Source organism: Puma concolor, chromosome C1 (genome assembly GCF_028749965.1).
Source record: "Puma concolor isolate L17-30 chromosome C1, mPumCon1.1.hap2, whole genome shotgun sequence".
NCBI lineage: Eukaryota > Metazoa > Chordata > Mammalia > Carnivora > Felidae > Puma > Puma concolor.
Window position 1 is genome coordinate 82,971,494 of NC_141674.1, and position 25,312 is coordinate 82,996,805.

At 39.1% G+C, this 25,312-nt stretch overlaps 1 protein-coding gene across 2 annotated transcripts in view; it reads right to left on the reverse strand.

The window, feature by feature from the left end:
- Positions 1-15,929: 15,929 nt before the first annotated feature.
- Positions 15,930-25,312, reverse strand: part of DPYD (dihydropyrimidine dehydrogenase) — an 878,551-nt gene continuing 869,168 nt past the window's right edge. For both annotated transcript variants that reach the window (XM_086717643.1, XM_025935274.2), the window contains 2 exons: positions 19,953-20,093; positions 15,930-17,410 (listed from right to left, as the gene is read on the reverse strand). In XM_086717643.1, coding sequence (XP_086573769.1) covers positions 17,237-17,410; positions 19,953-20,093 — 315 coding nt within the window. In that variant the 3' untranslated portion in view covers positions 15,930-17,236. The remainder of the gene's footprint in view (positions 17,411-19,952; positions 20,094-25,312) is intronic.

Sequence of the window (25,312 nt, forward strand, 5' to 3'; positions counted from 1 at the left end):
TTAGAAAAGAAATATGTAGATTGGAAGGGTGTTTGTTTAGTAATGAAATATTAGAAATAATACCACAGACAGAAATCACTGAGGCACCGTGGAAGGAAGGGGACTGAGGCCAGGGGAGGTGGCTGACTAGCCCAGGTACTCTGGACTACTAAAAAGGGATGTCAGTGAATGTTCCAGCCATCTAACCAGCTTTTTTTTTCTCCCTATGCTTTCCTTACCTGGAGAGAAAAAAAAAAATTCCAACCCCAAGGCTGGAGAGGCCATGCTCCTTGGTTGTTCTAGTCCTGGCTGCACATTCTGTTTTGTATAACTTATATAATTATATAACATGAAGTGAGGTACTAGGAACTTGCCCCCAGACATGGAGCTAGGTGCTTTTGTGTACGAACAAACCCTCAAAACCCAGCCACAGAGGCCACCACCCTAGGAGCACTTCTTGCAGGGGGACGTGGGCAGCACCCTCTCTTGAGACCCCCTCCCACTCCCACCCCACCCCCCTCCTCCGGCCTGGTGTGCGGAGAGCAGCCAGGCGATTAGATGAAGTTGGCACAGGTAACTTTTCTAGTTGTCAGATGGGAAATGTGCATCTTCCCCTCCAGGTTTTCTTCTTGAAGCAAAATATCTATTTTAGTATTTCTTTATTCTTTTGTAAGGTTAGGGTACCTCAGGTTGACAATTAGTCAAATAAAAATATTAACTAAGCATCTCCTGTTTTATCCAGGTACTGTCAAGCCTTAGGGGCATGCATAAGAAGTGAAAATATGTTCCTGCCCTGCGGAGACAAAACTAACAAACTTGCAACAGGAAGGATACATTTCTGCAACTAACCCAGGGCAAGTTAATGTGGCTGGTTTGATTGACAACGGCAGAAGCGAGGACTGACTTGGTTAAAGGAAAGGGAGAGGCATGAGCCCACGTGGTGAGAGGTTCTAAAACCCCATAAACAGGGAAGAAACTTGCATGTTTGCAGGGGCCAGGTGGGCAATGTGAGGGATGAAGCCCGGGTGTCTGTCCACCTGGAGAGCCCTGCCTTAAAGGGCGGTTGCTTTGAATTTTAGCTCAGGGGTCAGCAAACTTTCCCTGTAAAGCGCCACATAATAAATATTATAGGCTTCACAGCCCACACTGTCTGTGACAACTTGACTATGAAACTCTGTTGCAGCTCCGCTATGCAACTCTTACCCATGAAAGCAGCTCTAGACAATTTGGTCAGTGATTGGGTGTGGCTTTGTTCTGGTAACACTTCCTTTACAAAAACATACACTGTCTCAGCATGGCCACTTGAAGTATACCATCTCCTCTAGAACTGATGGTTGCTGGGTTGGTGGATTTCAAAGGGATTTAGAAATCAGGAGTGTAATGTGAAATCTTTGTATTTTAAGATGTTGACTTAAAAAAATGTAATGCCATCTTATCCAAGCAAAACCATGTCTTACGACCCCATTGCGACAATTTGCACACTCTCAGTAAGATTTGATGTAGGTTTTAAGGATACATGGGATTTGATAACTAAAGAGGAGAAAGGAGTGCTTTCTAATAAGAAGAATAGCTGGAAAAGGATGATTATTTGATGAAAGGTGAGTGAGGTGGGAGCAGGGTGGGGTGGTTAGGAGTCCAAATCCTGGAGCCAGACTGGTGGGATTAGAACCCGGCTCTGCCATCTAGTAGCCATGAGAACTTGGACAAATGACCTTACCTCTCAGGCCCTGGTGTCCCCATATTTGCACTATAAAGATTAAATGAGTTATTATTCACAAAACATTTAATTCCTAGCAAAGAGAAATTACCAATTGCCTGTCGGGTTAATAATAATTAAAAAAAAAAAAAAGACCTGTTAGGAGGAGAGGTAAATAACAAGATAGATGTTTATGCCAGCTTATTATTAGGAATAAGTGCCAATTATGTCACTCATTGTACATTTCCCATCAATATATGTGTTTTATCATTTGTAGCACAGATTAATGAATACTGTACCCCCCAAACAACTACCATTTGGTCCAGAGTCAAACTCCACTCCTGACTGGTCATTTACCCTGCATATGTGTCTCTTGGTCTTAAGGGGGACCAGATAGACTGGGAAAAGACATATAAACACCAACTGGGGAGAAAGAAGAGAGAAAGAACATATAAGAAAGTCAATTACATGCTAATTGCTTACTGAGTTATCACAGTTCTTACCACAATCCTGTGAAGTTAATATTACAGCCTTACTTAATCTTGAGTCCAGTAGGTCACTGCTGCTCAGTGGCAGAAACTCAGACCAGATCTAATGTCAGGGCCCAAGTTCTTTCTTCTTCTATATTTGGGGTTTCAAAATGTGTCCCTTGAAACTCTAGGGTTTGGAAAAGTGACTGTAAACTCCTTGCAAGGAGAGATATTGTCTATCTTTGTATTAAAATCACCAAGCCTAGAACACACGCTGGGTAGTTGTTAAATGAATGCATGAATACATGAGAGAGAAGGAAGGAAGGAAGGAGGGAAAGAAAGGAGGAAGAAGGGAAGGCAGGCAGGCACATAGGACTTCCATTTTTGGCCCCCTTCAGCCACAGAAATTCCACTTTCATCTGTTTCATCTTTTAAGACCATGGAGAGAACCTCATGTGAGACCAAAAAAAAAAAAAAAAAAAAAAAAAAAAAAAAAAAAAAAAAAAAAATGTTTGGAAGCTACTGCTGTGCATATCACTGCCTCCCAAACAATGCACATTTCTGACATCAGTCATTATCTTGAATGTTACATTTGCAACAAAGCTCAGCAAATGATTAAGCACCATTGCTCTGTTACTGTGAAAGGGTGTCCCCTCTAGGCTGAGATTAGAATCTTGTAGGAAGGAGAGATCCTTGAAACTGTGATTCAGAAACACAGAATTTCCAGCAGCTCAACAGCACTTCTAAGGTTTGCGCAGGCCTGTTCACAGGTCCTCTTCCTAAAGGTGGACCCCACCATGCGATATGCCCACTCCTAGGCAGAGGGGCAAACTCTTTGGAGGAAGGGAAGTTTCTTTTTTCTCCCTTGACCTGAACATTTGTGCTGAGGTGCCTATAGGCATGCGTCAGAGGCCACTTACAGAGGGCCAGAGGCGGTCAGAGAGAAAGGTTTGGTTGGGGCTGGGGGCCTTCCATTTATACTTTTGCCCCAGACTCCATAAATATTAGGATCACCTTATTGGACCCTTTTAACAGAAAGCGATACATGGAGTTTGGGCTGCTTTTATTCTTTTTACCCCAAAGCAGTGCTGATGTAGCACTAAGAGGATTAAAAGGCTTGGTGGCTCTGTGTACTGGCACAATGTGAACAAGGTGTGGTATAAAGTGAATCCAGGTTTCCAGTGGTAGTGCACCGGTGTCCCCAGGCCCCATGCTGGCACACAGCCCCTTGGAGACTTCTGCTAATCCTTTCCTTGTTGTTGGAAGTTGGGGGAGGGGTGTGCTCTCTCACAAAATGACTGACACAGGTAGGCTTGCAGGTAAGGGTTAATTAAGCATTGACGTCTATTTCATGATATTAATGTGACCTCTTTGGTCCACACAGGCTAGTGAGGCCTGAGGATATCCAAATTAGGTTAACATTGATCCCAGCCCGGTTTGATTAGCCCAGCACCTATAGTTGAGCATGTCTGCCCATCAGAGCAGACATCGCCAAAATTCAGTGCCCTTTGAGTACCTTTGTGATTCTTTGGATGAGGTTTTCTAAGAATCTATTCTATTAAGGAGCCCCAAATCTGTAATTTCCTTCTAACGAGACCCGTTAATTTGATGACAGCATTATCAAATATAAACACCTCCCTCCTTCGGTCTGTGGGGCATTTCATAATGAGATGGATGCAGGGGACAGAGAGCTGCCAGACATATAAAAGAAGTTAGTGTCCCAGAGAAAGAAAGAACTTATTAATGATTTTAGTCCCAAAAGGAAGAGACGCACAGAAATTCTTCAGATTGAAAGAAATGGCGACGGTGAAATCAAAGCAACCCAGATGGCCTATGAACAGGCTAATTATGTGGAAGACCCAGAAGCAACACTGAAGTTTCTTCCCCAGCTGCTTATGGGGTCTGCCAGATAGCCAGGTGCTGGCAGGGTCAACACAGCTTCCACGGGTCGTCAGCAAAGCGATGCTACACATTGAAGCAAATGGTAGTAGCCCCTTAGGATGGTTCTTTATTTAACAAAAGAATATTTTACATCTTTATGGGTAAAATTCTGTGTTTATAAACCTCCATGCTAATCAATGAATACTAATTATTTTTTTCATATTTATTTATTTTTGAGAGAGAGAGAGAGGAGACAGAGCGTGAGTAGGGGAGAGGCAGAGAGAGAGGGAGACACAGAATCAAAGCAGCCCCCAGGCTCTGAGCTGTCAGCACAGAGCCCGATGTGGGGCTTGAACTCACGAACCGCGAGATTATGATGTGAGCCAAAGTTGGACACTTAACTGACTGAGCCAACCGGCCCATCAATACCAATTATTACACAGATTGCTTCTGTTACTGGAAAGGCATAGTTACAGAACGCAGCATATTTGTACTTGTGCACATCCATAAACATAGTGTCAGATTAAGGGAAGAAAATAATTCTACATGCATTATTAGCTTATTGTAATTGAGAGATAAATGGCAAAACATTGACGAATGATGTCATTTCATGTCAAAGTTTTCTTCACCATCTTAGAAATACCAAGTCCAAAGTTTGGCTCAAACTCTGAAATAAGAAGCCGTGATTGAAAAGCCTGCTCAATCTCCAGACCTTCACCGCAGCCTTTGTGACACCCCCGGACAGACATCCAAGGGCAGGTACTGCAGCCCTTCTGGCTAATTGAGTTTGGTGATTTCAGCCATATCTGCAGAGAAGCCAGGCGCCCAGATTCAGAATGAAAAACAAGACAGAAGGCAGGGAAAGGCAATGTGGTGACTCTCTGTTTAAAACTAATGGGCTGATTTAACCCAGGCCAGGACGGTGTCCCTAAAGGCAATGGGAGGTGTTCTCTAGGGGAGACCTGCCTTAGATCCTTGGGTATTTTTATCCTACTTAAGATTTCTTTTTTTGGGGCGCCTGGGTGGCGCAGTCGGTTGAGCATCCGACTTCAGCCACGTCACGATCTCGCGGTCCGTGGGTTCGAGCCCCGCGTCGGGCTCTGGGCTGATGGCTCGGAGCCTGGAGCCTGTTTCCGATTCCGTGTCTCCCTCTCTCTCTGCCCCTCCCCCGTTCATGCTCTGTCTCTCTCTGTCCCCAAAAAAATAAATAAACGTTGAAAAAAAATTAAAAAAAAAAAAAGAAAGATTTCCTTTTTTAAAAAACTGAGGAATATCCACTTTTTTTTCTGGGCTTTTATTCCTGGTGATTACTAATTGCTGGGAAATGCATATGCGTGGAAAGACTAGCTAGTACCTTCCAGAAATTCAGGAGTTATGCAGGTGCCACTTTTTTTTTTTTAATTAAGTTTATTTATTTATTTTAAGAGAGGCAGAGACAGTGTAAGTAGAGGAGGGGCAGGGAGAGAGACAGAAAGAGAGAGAGAGAGAGATTGAGAATCCCAAGTAGGCGTCACACCACCAGTGCAGGGACGAGTTTCACTTTTAACTGTATCTCATAGGAAGAGAGAACTGCTGCTTGTGGTAGCTCTATGTTCAATATCAGGGCTAAGTCCAGAAACCTAGGAGAAGAAGAGATTCCTAGCTAAGTCTTGTACTTTTCTAGGCTCACACGTTGTTATGTTGCACTGTGATTTTTCTGGTGTACCTACCAGTCTCCATTGTCAGACTATGAGATCCCTGAAGGAGGAGCCAGGTAGGATGCCATTTAAGTAAAAAATGTTATTACAGGGGAAAGAACGGTCTTTTCAAGAAACAGCTCCGGGATTAAAGGACATCCACGTGAAACAGAATGAAGCTGGAACCCTGCTTTACAGTATTCTAAAAAATTTAACTTGGATGGCTAAAAAACCTAAGTGTAAAAGCCAAAAATATAAAAATCTTAGAAGAAAACATAGGTGTAAGTTTTGTCACCTTGCATTACATAGTTTCTTAGATATTACACAAAAATATAAGAAACAAAATTAAAAAGTAGATAAGTTGGACATCAGCCAAATTTTAAAAATTTTGTGTTTCAGAGGACACTATAAAGAAAGTAAAAAGGCACATAGAGAATGAGAAGAAACTATATATCTAATAAGGGACTTGTATCTAGGATATATAAAGACCTTTTACAACTCAATTTAAATAAGACAACCTAATTAAAAATAAGCAAAAATTGAATAGATACTTCTCCAAAGAAGATATAAACATAACAAATAAACACATGAAAAGATGTGCAACTTCATAAGCTATCAGCAAAATGCAAGTCAAAACCATAATGAGATACCATTTTCACATTGTTGGGATAGCTATCTGATCAGAATAATAGGATAGATATTAACAGATGTTGGTGAGGATGTGAAGAAATTGCCCTCCGATACATTGCTGGTGGGAGTGTGAAATGGTGCAGCCACTTTGGAAAAACAATCTGGTAGTTCCTTGAGGTTAAGCACAGTTCCCATGTGACCTAGCAATTCCACTCTTGGACATATACCCAGGAGAAATGAAAACATGTCCACGTCGTATATGAGTGTTTGTAGAAGGTTTATGAATAACAGCCAAAAAAGTGAAAGCAGTCTAAAAATTCATCGACTGATGAATGGGTAAACACTGGCATATTATGCAGCCATAAAAAGAAATGAAGCATTGGTACGTGTTACAACATGGATGAACCTTGAAAACATTATGTTAAATGAGAAAAGGCAGTCACAGAGGATCACATATTATGTGGTTCCATTATGAAATATCCAGAATAGGCAAATCCATAGGCAGTAAGTAGATTAATATTTTCCCGGTGGGGGATGGGGGGAAAGGAATGCGGAGTGACTGCTGGTGGGTATGAGGTTTCTTTCTGAAGGTGAAGAAATGAATTGTGGCGATTGATGGTCGCATAACTCAGTGAATATACTAAAAACTGGTGAATTGTACGCTTTAAGTGGCTGAATTTTATGTTATGTGAATTATATTTTAATAAAGCTGTTATAATAAATAATCTACAATAAGCCAGCCTACACTAGGCCAGCCCTGCACCTGGCCCTGGGAAAGCTTGCAACCTGTGCGCCAATAGGCAGATACAGAAGGAGCAGAGACGTGACCAGGAGGGAATGAGTAACTGTCCTGTCCGCAGGTGCCCTCAGAGAGGAGGCCCTGACTTCTTGAGGGTAGCTTTTGAAGAAAGAAATTAAATTTACTCCTTGTGCGAGATAATGAAGCGCAAAACAGAACAAGGAAAAGCACACGCTAAGGCATTGGGGTGTTTTATGTATTATATTTCACTATAAATATTTTTTAAAATTCTATGCTACAAGAGAGGAAAATAAAGAGTTGGAAAGCAGTTCATGGGTGTAACTGCTCTAGTACAGATGAGAAGTTCAGGCTGGCAGTGTGGGGTGGGACAGCGTGGAAGGGGCACTGAGCAAAGCGCATGATTATGGACTTGGTGTATCAGCCCTTTTCGTCTGCACACAGCCCAACGAGGTCTGTTTCCTACAAGGGAAGTGATACAGAGAGGGATTAGGTAACTTGTCCCAAGTCTAAAGCTGCTAAGTGGCAGTGCTGGGATTCGAACCCAGAAAATCTGTCTCCAGAACCTGAACTCTCAGCCGCTATTTTGTTCAGTTTTACATCCCATGAGAAACCTGGCACAAGGCTTGGCTGATCCTTGGTCCTTGGAAAATGACTGTCGATGGGATGACTACAGCTCTCCTGCCTGTCAGGCCCAAAGAGCCTGTGCCAGGAAGCTGGTCCTGGGCAGAGCAACTGCTACCACTTACCACCAGGGAAGTTGGGAGTGGAAGTTCTGGTCTCCCACCTGAGGACAGCTGCCTAGCTCCTTCCTCTGTACTCCTTATAAAGTCCAGCCAGCAGATCTTACCATGCAGCGGCACCGTTCCAAATAGCTAATGTTTATTACTGTTTGATATTATATTATGATCAGTATTATCAAACTAGTATTTATTAGTTCTATAAAAAAACTAATAAATAATATAATAGTATTTACTAATATATATTATATATAAGTAATATAATAAACTACTATAATAGTATGTATTATATATAAAAACATAATAAATTACTATAATAAAAACTAATATTTATTAAACATCTTCCATATGCAGGCATTGTGCTAATCACTTTGCATGCATTATCTCCTTTTGACCTCACACTAATGCGGAGAAGTTGATTGTTGAGAGTGGTATATTGGCTAATGGCCTGGGTTCAGGAACTAGAACGTGTGTGTTCAAATCTTAGCTCTGCCATTCACCAACCAGTGGGGCTTGTACAAATTGTTTCACAGCTCAGTACCCAGTGCCTCAGTCTCCTCATCTCTAAATTGGCAAGAATACTGGTACCCACTTCCTAGGATTGTGGTGACGGGTAAAAGGAGTACAGGAGGCAGTGTTTGGAATAGGACTTGACATGTACTGACAGCTTTAAGTGTTAGTTGTTATCAGCAGTCTCCCTTCTACTTCTGTTTACAACTGAGAAGACAGGTTTGGATTATTAAGTACCTTCCACAAGGAGACAGAGCTGAGAGGAGAGAACCAGGATTCAAACACGGGGATTTTTATTCCAGAATCGGCATTCTAAGCCAGTACATCGTACCACCTCTCCGCAAGATTCAGTTCACCTGGTATATATTCTCTGAGAAGCATCCTTTGTCTTCCCCAGATGGATTCAAGGATGCGTCCATTGGGATTTCCATAACTGTTAGTTCAACATTCTGTTAGAAGTATATAATACCGTGTCTTCCCAGTGTTTTCTCATTACTCTACACGGTGGCTAGTATCTACTGATTCTTAATAAATGTATGTTGTTCTCAACTCTATTGCTAAATATATTGATAGTCCATTGCCTCCTCCCTAACCCCACTATTGCTGCCTTATTAGTTTAAGTTCTGGAACTTTCTTGCTTGAGTGAATGTTAGCAACACCTAATTAGACTTTGTGCTACCATATCCCTCACCATACTCTGTGGTATGAGATATTTTTAGTAGGACTCTGTTCTGTGCAACTAAAAGAATATCCAGTTTCCCACCTGACAAAATTGATCCAAAACTTAAATGTATATACATTTAGGACCAATAATTTCATGATAATTTGGGCATCCCTGACACCTGAAAGTTTTTAATAATTATTATTTGATAAATATGGAACTGCCTCTACTATTTAAAGTGTAGTGATTAAGAGTGTTGTTTTCTAAACACCTCTTGGCTAAATGTAAAAATGGTTGATTTAATAGTAATATGCCAAGTACGGTTTTCTTTACAGTACCAGGCAAGCCATCTAAAAATTTTAACTGCCTGACAAATTCCAGGTGGGTCTGTTTAGGATCATGAACATCTTCTTTAAGGAAGGTATCTTCTAAACTCTGAAATTGACAGTCATTCATTCATTAAAACATTGCTTGATGCAGAAATTAATAAACTTCCTCTCCTAAGTAAATAAATCTTTTATAATGCATGAAGATTAAGAGTACTTCATTTCTCATTTTGCCTCAGCATGGAACTTGTAGGCTAAATTTTATTAACTGCTCAATTACACAATCTGGTTAGGGGCCAGGCAGCTTCAGAATTTTCTATTTGCTATGATTCTTTCAGATTTTTTTTCTATCCTGTGGGTTGCATCTTATTCAAGATTTGGCTTCTGAAATCGTAGTGTTTTGGTTTTCAACACCTCGATGACTAATGAAGTTAGGCACCATTTTATACATGTATTCGCCATTGGGATATCCTCTTTCTGTGTAGTGTCTATTCATGTCTTTTACCCATTTGCTCTGTTGGTGGTCTTTTCTTATGGATTTGTAGGAGTTGTTTTTATGTTTTGTACATGAGTCCTTTGTCAGTTACATGTATTGCAAATGTATTTTCTCACTCTGTGATTTGTTCATTCTCTGAATGATCTTTTGACGAAAAGAAACTTCTGATTTTAATGTAGTTCTTATCAGCTTTTCCTTCGTGGGTAGTGTTTTTGTTTCTGGTTATGAAATGTTTGCAGTATGCAAGGTGAAGTTATTGTACACAAAGAAGGGAAAGAAGATATGAGCTAAGGAGGACACAGGGCTGACTTTTAAGCACGATGGGCTTTAGGGTTTGTATTTGAAAACCCACTGTCCAATAAACACTCCGATATATACATTTGAAATTCAAAGAAGTGGGGGTGAAACACATAGATTTTGGAGGCTCTGATCTTTTCCCTCCTCTCTTTCATGTAGATGTTTTATCTACATTTTGCTTTGCTAGGTCCTTGGACTCCTATACTGCAATCTTTTTTTTTTTTTTTTAATTTTTTTAATGTTTATTTATTTTTTACAGAGAGAGATAGAACGTGAGTGAGTGAGGGGCATAGAGAGAGGGAGACACAGAATCTGAAGCAGGCTCCAGGCTCCGAGCTGTCAGCACAGAGCCTGACACGGGGCTCGAACTCACAGAATGCGAGATCATGACCTGAGCCGAAGTCAGACGCTCAACTGACTGAGCCATCCAGGCGCCCGTATACTGCTATCTTTAGTGGAAAAGAATATAAAACTACCACATTCTTGTCTTTAGGAAACTTTCAAAGGTTTTATATAGAGGGTTAGCTCAGAATCGTATTACGGTAGAAGGCATTGTCATTGGCCATAACTGTCGGCAGGACTTTGTAGTCTGATAAAAATTACTCATACCATAGTCTCAGAAGAAAAAATGAACTTTCATGATTAAATGTTCCATGCCCCCACTGCAGCCATGTACGTTGGTGAAGCCTCATCGAAACATCACAGCCTATAAGAAGGAGGAGCAAGATGCAGTCTCCCAAATATTGCAAAACAGAAATGGAATATTTAAACATTCATGATTAACTTCCCATAGTCCTGTGCCAAATCTCTAAGCTCTCCCTCCCCCTTCCACTAAAAAGAGGTTCTTTTAAAAGAGAGTAAATAAGAAGTTTTGAGTTTCTTACCTAAAGACATAAATCGAATTGAAAGGTTCTTATCTTCCACTCAGGTTCTTACAACTCCATGAAAAATATGCAGATGGAACCTTTTCAGTAATCTTAAATCGCTATGCACACGTGTGTGTGTATGCGTGTGTGTGTGTGTGTGTGTGTGTGTGGTGTTTTATCTTGGCTCAAATACCTAGATGCATGCAGATGGATACCACTGAAGGCCAGGAAAGATGAAGAAACCAGCACTATTGATAGGGAGGTAGATCTTATTTTCAATAGAAACACATAAAAAATATATTGGGAAGCAAGGAGGTCTTGACCCATATGTTGACTAATGCAAGTCTTTAAAAACTGCCAGCAGTATATACACATGAATTTATCAATGGTAGTGGAATAAAGAAGTCATGGAAGTAGAATGACAAAGGAGTACACAGAAGGCTGTTGGCGCTTGCAGAACACAGCATATGGAAAAGCACTATATAAATTCTATAAATAAATACCTGCAGATACATAAATCAATATGACTCACTACTATACACTATTTACCAGTGGCAAAATGACTTGGCTTGTTTATGGCACAGCAGTTTATAGTGCATATTAGGAGAACAGTAAGTATGAAAACAATGATAGCCAATATCAGTTTATAAATGCTCTGCATCAGTTGATGAAAGGCTAACACAAAGGGACAATCAGCCGTGCATGTTTCCAACCCAAATGCGACTATTCAATTTAAAGATGTCATCTGTAATTTTAAAAATTTAAGCAGAAAATCTATATTAATAAATGAGGTACCATATTAATTAATGTTACCATATTAATTAATAAAAGCGAGAGCTAGACTACATGAACCTTACAGAATCATTAAGGATCTGGTCCAAATTTTCACTCTGCAGGCTGTTTGCTGAATTGTGTGCATCTGTGGGTAAGAGGAAAAGTTACAGCTCTGGGTAGATAATAGTGTGTCTAATGGCTTTCCTGTTAATTGAATTAACTTCATAGGACAGAAGTAGATCAGATCCTGCCAGGTAATAAGCTCCTTTCTAAGGGCAGTATCTTAACCCTTTCAGACAACAGTTAGTGCTTGATTTCTTTAGGCCATTTACTGGTATCCTAAGACCACCCAAAGTGAATAATGTATCTCCAAATATCCATATTGGAGAAAAATAAAGGATACTCGCTTGGCAAAGTGAAGTGGGAGAGAGAGCACTGTCTGAAAATCTAGTTGGCTGAGCTTCATTTCTAAATATGATACCAACTAAACATATCAATTTATGTAAGTCACTTGTCTGCTTTGTCTTTAAATTTCCTCTTTAAAAAAAATAAATACTTCTTTATACAGCTCAAAGAATTGAGAAAGTAAAATTAGACACTTATACATTTAAGGAGATAATTATATATATAATTAATAATATATATAAATATATATACAATGAGATAATTTTATATATTTTAAAATTTTATTCCTGGGTCTTTCATTTTTCTCAGAATTGATTATTCTACTCTTTTTTTTTAAAGTTTATTTATCTTCGAGAGAGAGAGAGAGAGAGAGAGAGAGAGAGTGAGGGGGGAACAGAGAGAGAGGGAGACACAGAATCAGAAGCAGGCTCCAGGCTCTGAGCTGTCAGCCCAGAACCCGAGACGGGGCTTGAACTCACAAACTGTGAGATCATGACCTGAGCTGAAGTCAGATTCCCAACCAACTGAGCCACCCAGGCACCCCTCTACTTTTTTTTTTTTTTTTCAGTCTTGATCTTCCAACTGCATGGGATATCTTTTTCTAGATTGCTACAGATGATGAATGTTAGCTTAGGAAGTCACACTACCAGTCACTACTATGACAGTCTGATTTTGAGTCTAGCAAATCTCGGTTTTTGTTAGTAGACTTTTATTTCTTTAAACTGTATTTGAAATGTTTATGTCCATAAATAACAGCAGCAAGAATTATGATTATATATATGTAACTTATTAAATTCAACGCCATTATCTTCTCCATTTTACAGATAAGGAAATTGAGGTTAATCTCCTATGCTTCTAGTCCACGGTTCCTATGTATTTTGGGCATTGTCTTCTATTACCCTTCTTTGATTTAGTAATTTGAATAACTCAGGCTATTTTCAACCTCAGGGCCTTTGCACCAGCGGTTTCTACTTCTAGAACATGAACGCATTCTTTTTTATTTTTTTAAGTTTATTTATTTATTTTGAGAGAGATAGAGAGAGAGAGAGAAAGCTAGGGAGGGGCAGTGAGGTGAGACAAACTCTCAAGCAGGGTCCACACCATCAGTGCAGAGCCCGTTATGGGGCTCGAACTCACAAACCGTAAGATCATGACCTGAGCAAAGGTCAAGAGTCAGCCGCTTAACCGACTGTGCCACCAGGGCACCCCCCCCCTGAACAATTCTTCTCTGTTCTTCCTGTGGCTAGCTCCTTCCCATCTATTAGGAGTTCTCTGACCCACTTTATGAAGAGTAAGTGCACGCCCACTTTGTCTCTACCCCAGGCCGTAGCTGTCATTGCCACGCACCTACCACAATTTGCAGTGTATTTATTTACTTCCTTTTTTCTATTCTCCACTAAGATACAAGCTCAGTAAAGAAGGAATCATGTCTGTCTTGTTCATAGTAGAAACAGCATGAACTAGCAAGTGCTTGGCATAAGGGAAGTATGGAATGTTTTTTTGAATACATACATGAACAAAATGCTGATTCTGATTCCCTGAGGGATTCTAAGGTGATTCAAACCTCTCTCTCTCTGCTTTACATCCCACATGTTCCTTTTGCTCTGGCTAATTCCAAGCTTTCACAGTTTTCTAGACATTCCAGACTTTACATACCTCTGTGCTTTCCTTTTCCTTGTTTCCTATTTAGAAAAGTCTTTTATGGAGCTAAAAACTTGGCTTAACTTATTATCTTGTCAAAGGGGTAGGTTTTCGATGTCCCTTCTCTCAATACTGTTTTCTGAGCACAGACTACACTTTCTGTAACAACTGTTACATGCCCATTTCCTCTGTAGGTTTTAAGTGGCTGGCATTTAGGGAACCTTCATCATTTCAGTTCCCACCCTCAGCCCTTAGTCCAGTGCCTGGTACATCGTAGTTATTTGATAAATATTGGTTAAATGAATGAATGGCTGGATGAACAAAAGAGAAAACAGAGGGCATATTAGACAGCACCAACATACTCAGAAACATACCTAATTAGCTACGTGACTCGTAACATGTTCCTTAGACTCCTTAAGCATCCATGTCCTCATTTGTTAAATAAAAAAAAAAACACAATAGAACCTACCTTTGATCATTTTAAAATTCAAATAAGATAACATATGTTGTATTAATGAGGGTTCTTTAGAGAAACAAAGCCAATACAGGGTGTGTGTGTGTGTGTGTGTGTGAGAGAGAGAGAGAGAGTGTGTGTGTGTGTGTGTGTGTGTGTGTGTGTATAAAGAGATTTACTTTAAGGAATTGGATCAAGTGATTGTGGAGGCTTAATGAGTCCAAAATCTGATAGAAGAGTCTGGCCAGCTGGAGATTTAGGAATTATAGTTCAAATCCAAAGACAGTTTGCTATAAAACCAGGAAGAGTTGATGTTGCAAAGGATGTCCAAAGCCCAAACACTGGATGATTCCCTCTTGCTGGGGAGATGGGGTGGGACCAACCTTTTGTTTATTTGGGCCTTCAACTGTTTGGATGAAGCCCACCTACATTACGGAGAGCAATCTGCTTAGCTCAGAGTCTACCAATTTAAATGTTGTAAACCTCATCCAAAAACACCTCATAGAAACATCCAGAATAATGCTTGACCAAGTATCTGGGTACTGGGTACCAGCCAAGATAAAATTAACTATCACATATTTAGATCATTTAGTACAATTTCTTAGATATAGGAAATACTCAAAATCAGACTCCTTAGTCTAATCCTACGTCTTCACTCATGTCTGAAGGTCTGGTGTCATGAGAACATGTGTGTCAGGGACAAGGGCTTGAGGTCTCTTGCTGGATGGGACGACATGACTTTCATCCTTCCTCTGCTCTGGAGTCTCTCTGCAATTGTCTACATGTCTTATAAACAGTCTATATAAACTACACATCTTATAAACAGCATGGATAAGACATACTTCTTGGTGTACAGTAGAAAAGGGACAGAACAGAAATGTGAATGGGGAACATACCGGTGTAAAATCATACATCGCCATGGCCTAGCTCAAAGGCCTGGTCATGTGCAGTTCCCCAAAGCAGTTCAAGAAAAGAGCTATAGTGCCATGTTCATTCTTTCTCAGAGGAGGAGGCGAAAGTCATAAACTACTTTTTTCTTTAATCTCTCTTAAGGGAATTTCTGCCTGGCAGTCAGTGTCTTGAAGAGGACTCAGGCATATATGCATGGAATGGACTTTCATAAAACTCCCAGAGCAAAAAGCTCTCATCAGATTGAGGTGGGGGTAATACATTATGATGGCATCCACACAGCCCCAGTAAATTTATTTCCTGGACAAGTCGAACCCTTCACTAAGCTGTGACCAAGTCCAAAAGGTAAGATGCCCCCACCATGACAGGACCATAAAAGGGAGTCCATTGATATAAGTCTTTAATATTTCACATCCAACTAAGGGATACTATTAAGTGACACTGATTTTTGTTACAGTGAAGATGGTAGGTTGCCATTTCTCATTTATCTCTGCCCATGAACCACTGCAAGAACCCTGACCTGTGCCCAGTGAAAGATGCCTTTTGGCAGAGTGGAATTAAACTCAGTAGGAAAACCTGGATCAAGAGGACTGGAAATGAAACACTTAAATAACTGTACTGTCATTACCCTCATTAGCTTTGAACTAGCATTATATACACACTTGGATGGAATTCACTGTAGGATTAATCAAAAACTTCACCTCAAAATCTAAATAGTTGACATGATGTTGTACTTGCAAATGAGGCAGCAAAAGACCATGTTGTTTAAGATGCTTTATGATATTTTATTTGATATTACTCAATCATGCGGATTTTGCGGTAAATGTGCATTTCTAAAAGTGCATAATCAAACATTTATTTTTCTAGGTCTTACATTTTTCATAGAAATATACCACAGATTGTTACTTAAAGATATGTTACTTATGGATTCATATTGAAATATACCACAAAAAAGAGATAAATGAATTTATATGATGCTATTTGTTGATTATGAAAATAGAGAAATACAAAAATAGTGGCAATAACAGAAAATATATATTTCTTTTTATTTGATTACCTTTTAAAAAATTAAACACTAAAATAGAGAGTAGTCAAATAGGTTTTGCCCACTTAATATATATTACCAATACTATATTTTTCACTCTTGAATAATGAAGCACATGGCCCACTGCTGTATAATTTGGTCTTTGTTCAAACATTAATTGCTATAATCATGAAGGCTACTATTAGAAGCAGACAGAGCAGATCTGTGCACAGCAAAAGAGTAGCTTTAACCAGAATTCCATCCTAATATCTTGTTTTGTTAGGAACATAGTTTAAATATTTAAAGAAGAATATCATGTTGATTCATTGGTAGAGTTTGAACACCCACCTCAGGCTTGAATGGTGACTAGCAGAGTGATACGAAGGATTACTAAATACTATCACTTTGAGGTTCTAGCCCCCCCCCCCCCCACACAAAGAAGCTATTTTTAACAAAGGGGACTTAAAAAAGTTTTGCAAATCCTCTTTGGCTTTCTTCTCCTGCCACGGTAAATAATCATTTGACTTTCTTCATTTGTGCTTTATGGAACTAATTACATTTGCTTAGAAACAGGGTTAAAATTAAATGTAATTTTTAATTATAAAATGTTTCCTTGGAAACATTTTCTTGTAAGTTAAATGGTACTTTGTTCTAAAATACTTAATTTCACTTACAATTAGAAATCAAAGACAGAGCACAGCACCAGGCTATTTGGAAATACTGCATTAATTGCCACAAAAAAGTTACTGTTTTTCAAAATGGACAACTGATGGTGAATGTCCAATTAACTGCTACGCAGTTATTTAGCAAGTATTCTCACAGGAGAATTATTCTATTTTATGACCATTAATTGCATGGCCACTGGCAGTAGACATTTTTCAAAATTTGGAAATTTATTTAGAAATTACATTATTCACTCAGAATTTTTTTTTTGAAATTATGTATTTGTTTCAATTTAGAAAGAGCTGAACATAATGATCACAGTTAAAAAGATCAGCATACTAGGCGACCTCAAAGTTCCCAGCAACTGTTTCACAAATCACCTTAACACACCAGATTATTCACAGCTAAGGGCAAGCCTCTCTTTGGTTCATAAGGTGTTGTCCTGGAAACCATTTTGATGCAGTCGATAATAGGGCAGACGCTGAGACACAGGGTACAGCCCGTACAGGAGTCAGTAATGGTGGGCAGGTGGGTTTCAGGATCAAACTGTATAGCCTGCAAATGGAAATAAAGAGTATTGCTGTCACTGACCAAAAAGGTCAAGAACGCCCCCCTTTTGGCATCAACCTTTTTCTCCACCGCAGTAGAGCGGAGCTTGGAGACAACGACGCCCAGCACTGCGTGCAACTATAGCAACAGTTGAGGTGCCAAAGGGAAAACAACAACAACAACAACAACAACAACAACAACAACAACAACAACGGCACAACAGAAAAGAAATCCTTTTAAATTAGAAATACATTGTTTAAACTTCCTTGGAGACATTTTTCTTGTGTTGCGTGAGGGAACTATTTCATACCAGTTAAGTCTCTAGTTTCCTTTGTTCTGAGCAGAGCTCGGGTCCTTCCAGTCCTATCAGGATGGGGTGTCTGCTACCTGAGGATGGTGGGGTGCTTTCTCTCCTCATGCTCCTCGCTCTCGACAGGGAAAAAGGGTCACTGTCAGATGGAGCAAGGAATGTATTTGCTTGGATTTCAAATTATGCATGTAGTTTTTAGAAGAAAATAGGAGTTAAAAAAAAAAGTTAGCTTAAGAGCCAGTTTTGAGGTTTGAGGATTTCCAAGTAAACAATTCCTGGATTCTGACTTTTGTCCTGTTTCATATAAAACGTGTTATCATCCAATTCAAAATAACTTTTTTTTGTTAAAAAAAATTTCCTTCCCCCAATTGAAGCTACTTGTAACTGTAATTGTTTCCTCTTTTATGCACATAAAAGACAAATGGCTTCATTAGAGTAAATTATGTCAGAATGCTTAATATAAAAAAAAAAGGCTGATCTTTAAGGAAACAACCATATTATAACTGAAGAAGTGACAAACCATAAGAAACTTTGTTCACATAAATTGTTGTCATTTTTAAAAATAAAACAACATCTTGGATGACTGTGTGAATGAGTAAAAACTATTTCTCTTCCTTATGTACCCTTTTATAAATAGAAACTCAAGAAGCAATTGAAAATAAAATAATGCTTATCTTAAAAATTTCATACTTAAAAATTTGCAGACATAAAACTTTATAATCAGTTGAAGACTTTTTCTGTTTTTTTTTTAAATCTTCTTGAGACAGAAGAGTCAAAGGAGTACTTAAAAAACTTTTTAAAGCAAAATTGTGATTTTTTTCTCATTAATAAGGGTTTTGGTGGGGGTTGTTTTTATTTTTGACATTGTACCAAGGCTAGAATTTTACGGTAAGGAGTCATAACTTCTTTTCTTTTTATATTTTTTTAAAGTTCATTTATTTTTTTGAGAGAGAGAGACAGACAGAGAGAGAGAGACACAGAGAGAGCATGAACAGGGGAGGGGCAGAGAGAGAGGGAGAGAGAGAGAATCCCAAGCAGGCTCTGCACTATCAGCATTGAGCCCAACTTGGGGCTCAAACCTACTAACCGTGAAATAGTGACCTGAGCTGAAATCAAGAGTCGGACACTTACCTAAGCCACCCACGTGCCCCTGTAACTTCGAAGAATGGAGATACTAGAGAACTGCTATGATTTTGGTGACAGGACTTATTAACTCATCTCTGATTGGTTAATTAGAGGAAAGCCAAGATGAAAGTCAGTGTGATAGGATTAGCATTTCCAAAATAACTGTTAGAGACACCTTTCAGCTATATTAAAAAAAGTGATATGTTGAGTAAAAATTTGGCATAGAGCTAATGTCAAATTAAAGAGGAAGATTTTTTAAAAATTTCAATATGTCTGTTATATCTCTTAATTAGGTGGTCAGAAGAATATGCACAATCCCACCACGAGCAACATGGGATCTTCCTCCAGGCTGAGTTTAATAAAGTTCAATTTTTAAAAATAGTCTATTTTATCTATCTTCAAAATTCCATTAATCATCTTTAAATGTATTATTTTACTTTACTTCTTCATAGCTGGAAAAGCGTAATGAAAACAATATTATTCTGTAGTTGTGAGACTGAAGACAGCTGAATCCCTACTTTTCCTGTGTCACCCCCTGGCAGCTTCTCAGATGAAGGGTGAGGAACTGGGATGAATCCATGGCTACTGCATGTGATAAGAATACAACTTGCTGGCTTCTCCAGCCACAAAGGAATTCCCAGTCCCAACACCTGGCCTGATGGGAAAGTGCTTTTTCTTTCTTACGGTAGTAGAAGCCCAGTCAATACTGGACAGAAGAGAATTCTCTTTTGGTAGAAAGAATCAAGTCCTTTCAGGGTGATGGCAATAAATGGTAATTCCTTTCCCTTCCCTCTGTATTAAAGCACAACGCTTCCTAATGTGCATGACTGTGTGGATTTCTCTTTGGGTTGGATTTTTCCATCCAGTTTTATGGGTAATAAAATATTTTAAAAAAACACTGTACATTGAATGGTGGCACAGTTAGTATAAGTTATGGCTTTCTTTTGAAAAAAATTACTATGCCCAGAGGGCGAGGGGACAGACATACCACTGCTGAGGAACAGTATTGGGCACGTCTGGTCTGAATTGCACACCTAGCAACAGAAGATGCTTTCCGCTAAAAAACCAGAAGAAACATGCCTCACAGCATCCTAATTACAGTAGAATTCTTACCTGGTAGCCAGAGTCATTACAGGTCATGTAGCATTTGCCACAGTTGATACACATTTCTTCATCGATCATGGCCACAACTTGCTCGAGGTGGCTCAGTTCCCCAAAAGTTCCAAGGTACTGCAGTGCTTTTCCAATTACATCCTAAAACATAGGCACTGAATTACTTACAGTGTTCATTGTAAAACATTGCCATGTAATAATTACTATCAGTCCAGAGTTCTCTGTTGTTGGTTTTTTTTTAATGTTTATTTTATTTTCGAGAGAGACAGAACATGAGCAGGGGAGGGGCAGAGAGAGAGGGAGACACAGAATCCGAAGCAGGCTCCAGGCTCTGAGCTGTCAGCACAGAGCCCGACGCAGGGCTTGAACTCACAAACCGTGAGATCATGACCTGAGCCCAGATTAAATGCTTAACCAACTGCGCCACCAGATGCCCCGTTTTTTTTTTTTTAATATATAATGTTGCATTATGTAACTTAGGAGGCTTTCAGTAGTATAGTTCTTGTAGTTAATGCTTTTCATAATGGTAGCTTAAAAATTTTTGTCTTCTGAAAGATAGGCAAAATGTGTGTGTGTGTGTGTGTGTGTGTGTGTGTGTGTGTGTGTCTGTGTGTGTGTGTATGTATCCAGCTTAGAAACACAAGACCTAATTGGCTGCTTTCCATAGGATTTCTTTTTTTTTTTTTTTATATGAAATTTATTGTCAAATTGGTTTCCATACAACACCCAGTGCTCATCCCAAAAGGTGCCCTCCTCAATACCCATCACCCACCCTCTCCTCCCTCCCACCCCCCATCAACCCTCAGTTTGCTCTCAGTTCTCAACAGTCTATTTTCCATAGGATTTCTACCAGATGATCTAAAATAGTGTTTCTGCGGACAGAAGAAATGACACCCTTTTCAGCGGTTGTAGCTTACCTTTTCCCAATTTTGAACTTTGAAGGATGTAGAAGTAATAAAAAGCACAAAAGGGTAACACACTTAAACTAGAAAACTTTAGATTGCTAGTAATGAGGGGAATAAAAATGTGAATGCTATGCATTTGTATCACTGCATTTGGGTTCCAGATTTTCATTTAGAAAAGTGCTTTGATAGCATACCCACCTGTCATGTCTTGAAGAGTATATTTCATTATTTAAAAATTCTAATTTATGTTAATTAATTAGATTCATCTAATAGCTAAATAAGATGCTGCTCTTTTACTTTTAAAGAACTAGGATTTTCTTCTTTCACCGCTGACGATTTTTCATGTGGTTACACATTGCTTTGTTCTTCATATTAATTGGAAGTGTGCTTAATATGTGAAGCACAGAAGATGTTTCATCAACAATAAGAAATACTTTCTTTCATAAAACAAAAACAGAAGGATGTAACAATGTTTGTCAAATTAGTATGCTGTTAACATTTTCTGCTTTTGTCTTTAACTTTTTACCAAGAGAATATTTTGTTCGAATTCAAGGTCCACATTCAAGGAGGTCTGACTCTTAAAGCAATCTTCCTATATTCTCTTTGGCATTTTATTTTCTGTTCTTCTCTTTATGACCCTGGTTACCCTCGTTTTACTTTTTTCTCCATTTCAAGCTCTAAATGACAATATGCTGATGACTTGGAGTTTTCAAACCGAAACAAGGTTTACATTATAATATGTACTTCATTTGTTCATCTCTCTAGTAGGAGCAAGGTGATAGAAAATTTATAAGACTCTTCACTATTTTCTTTTCAATGTGTTGAAGATATAATTTCAACTGTACTGCAGTCTGTCTGTAGGTGGGCACTTGATGTCCAAATCAATATCTCTATTCAGAATCACTCTCACAAACTCAAGATCTACATTTGTCAGCTTCACGACAGGCATTGTTACTAGAAATTGGTAACACAGATTCTCCACTCACTAAACTTATCATCAACACTGCAAAACTGGGTCTTCCTTCTGACTTCCTTCATTTAAAAAAAAAAACAATTTTTTTAATGTTTATTTTTGACAGAGAAAGAGAGACAGAGCATGAGTGGAGGAGGGGCAGAGAGAGAGGGAGACACAGAATCTGAAGCAGGATCCAGGCTCTGAGCTGTCAGCACAGAGCCCAACGTGGCGCTCGAACTCACAAACCGTGAGATCATGACCTGGGCCGAAGTCGGACGCTCAACCAACTGAGCCATACAGGCGCCCCGTGACTTCCTTCATTTTGTCAACAGTGGTAGGATTTTTCCAATCACGGAGGCTTGAAATTTGAGAGTGTGATCTACTCCAATTTCTCCTTCCTCCAGCATCTCATCTGTGGTCAAGTCTTGTGAGTTCTGGATCTGCAATATCTTTTGAATCTTCTTTCCAAGTCGGCTACAATCTGGAACCATTGCTCATTAGTTTTCTGTTACCTCTAATTCAGTTAAGAGCCTGTGTGATGAGTCTCATGCTCATAGTATTCCGTTGCCATTCCACCCTATGCAATGTTGTCATCTTAATCCAGGCAGTACAGCATGGACTCAATTTCTCACTACCTTACTCAAAAATCTGTTACGTTAAATACAGTCTCACATCTAAGTCTGGCATTTAAGGCTTTCTAACAATGTCTTTTTTGGTCTTATTTATCGCTTCCAAATACCACGTGTTTCAGCTACACTGAACACACTTGTCAATGGACTCCTCTGGAACTTAATTTTATGTTGAGGTTATCTGTCTAGGATACCCTTCCTTCTCATCCCCACTTTGAAAACTCCTACCCATCCTTCAAAGACATCTGACATGCCACTACTTCATGAAGATTTCCTCAATCCTTCTTTTGCCTTTCCCAACCAAATTGAAGATGTAATCTCTTTGTCTCTTCCTCTTTTTCCTTCATCTCCTCCTTTCCCCCTGACCTCTCTTTCTCCCCTCCCCATCTTTAATTTTTTTTTTTTCAACGTTTATTTATTTTTGGGACAGAGAGAGACAGAGCATGAACGGGCGAGGGGCAGAGAGAGAGGGAGACACAGAATCGGAAACAGGCTCCAGGCTCTGAGCCATCAGCCCAGAGCCCGACGCGGGGCTCGAACTCACGGACCGCGAGATTGTGACCTGGCTGAAGTCGGACGCTTAACCGACTGCGCCACCCAGGCGCCCCTCCCCTCCCCATCTTTATATTCCCCCTAGTGACCTATAGCATTTTATCTATTATACGGGACCAATGATAGCAGACAACTTTTGAGTTCTTTCTATGTATCAGACCAATGCCACGATTTTAAAGCACTGTCTCATTTAAACCTCAACACATTTTATACGTGATGCAGTGAATCAGATTTAAGGTACAAAATTAAGTAAATAATGAAGCAGGGATTCAGACCAGTGCTGCATGACTTCAAATTCTATGGTCATAAGCACTGCTATGCTGACTCATCCACTATTTCTCTATTTAGCAAATTCTACTTCATGTTGTAGATAGTTTCTATATTTAGCTTCCTATATGCAGTCTCTTAGCAGGCTTTAATTCATCTTTGTGTCTCCTGTGGCATATCTTGCTCCTGCAGATCACTGAAACATAATGGGTACTTAAATATCTGTTAAAATAAATATAGCTTTCATTTATTTATGTGCTAAATATACAGTGTAATATTAGGCACATACTTGTATGGGTTAATAGATACTTGTTGATTTACTACTAAACATTTTTATTAGCATGAGAATCAAAAATAGATTTGAGCACTTATTTTAAAAAAGTATTTTTTTAAATGTCTATTTATTTTTGTGAGAGAGACACAGTGCAAGTGGAGGAGGGGGACAGAGAGGGAGACACAGAATCAGAAGCAGGCTCCAGGCTCTGATCTGTTAGCACAGAGCCCAATGCGGGGCTCGAACCCACCAACCGTGAGATCATGACCCGAGCCAAAGTTGGACACTTAAGCTACTGAGCCACCCAGGTGCCCCTGAGCACTTCTTTAAATGCAAAATAATCATAGTCAAAGTATCTGGACATGTTTAATATTTTCTAATAATGTTTTAAGGTAGTAAGTACATAAGGTCACTCGCCAGCTATAAAGCTATTTACATGTGATTTAGAAAATAATTTTTTCAATATAGGAAATAAATCAGTCAAAAATTTCTTTGTTTCATTGAATCAGATTACAGCTTGACTGAAATCACCAAAAAATATTCAAACAATGATTAAACAGGAAATTCCCTAGATAGTCATCAAAACCTTGAAGGCTTATTCAAAAGAAACAATGTATATTTTAAAAGATTTTATTTTAAGAGGCAAGTTCACATTCTGTGTATAGTAAATATACCTTCTTCTCTACATTGGAGATTTGCTGTTGTGATTTATTAAAACCCTATGCTTAATGTAAAACTAATAAAATAAGGTCTTGGAGCCTCTAAATTTTATCAGCACATGGTGTTATGTAGTCCTCATAGTTATTAAGACATTGTATATAGTTTTTTTAATCTGGAAGAGGTTAGCACAATGATAACTATTATAAACTATTTTGGAAAGAATAGCAAAGAAAATGAATTACCATACCATGTGCCTGAAAATGTGGACATTGTTTAAAACCCAAAGCTTCCATTTAGTACTGCCAGCTTATGAGTATCTTTGAATACACATCTAGAATTTGGAGTTCACTGAAAGACACATATAATAAGTAAAGGACATATGGCTGTTCTACTCCTCCCTGGACACACACCTACATTCATTATTCCAAGCAGGGTATGCATATACAAAGGTCAAGCAATCTGCTATAGCCATCCCTGGTTAGTGGAAATGTTTATGTGTGAATGTGCATGCGGAGAAAGTGATGCCAAATCCTTTAAAGTATAGATGACACATTTGATTTAAATTAAGTGTTCCCAAAATTAACATTGTCAAGGATTATAGAATTCCAGAATCACGTCTTTGTCAGTTAATTATTTCTTTGGGATAATCAAAAGTATTTTTAAAAACTGGATCAGTATGGGGGTGCCTGGGTGGCTCAGTCGGTTAGGAGTTTGACTCTTGATTTCCCCGAGTCGGGCTCTGCACTGACATTGCGGAGACTGCTTGGGATTCCCTCTCACCCTCTCTCTCTGCCTGCCCCTCTCCTACTCACATACTCTCTCAAAATAAATAAATAAACATTTAAAAAAGCCGAAATCAGTCAATATTTCTGTTTGATATAAATTTTTGGACCAAAGGGTGAGGAACTAGAGGCCCCCAATCCTATCCTTGCTGTATCATACTCAATTTATTATGCTTGGCATAAATCTGTTAGTTTTCCCCTAGTTTTTATTGGTGATTGAAGTACTTTCAAGTTGTGATTGTTATCTGGCATGTTAACTGTTTTTCCTAGCTTTAAGTCTTCTACACATCTGATTAACGTACTTTCTCCAAACCTGTCGAGAGTGCCATTCAAAGG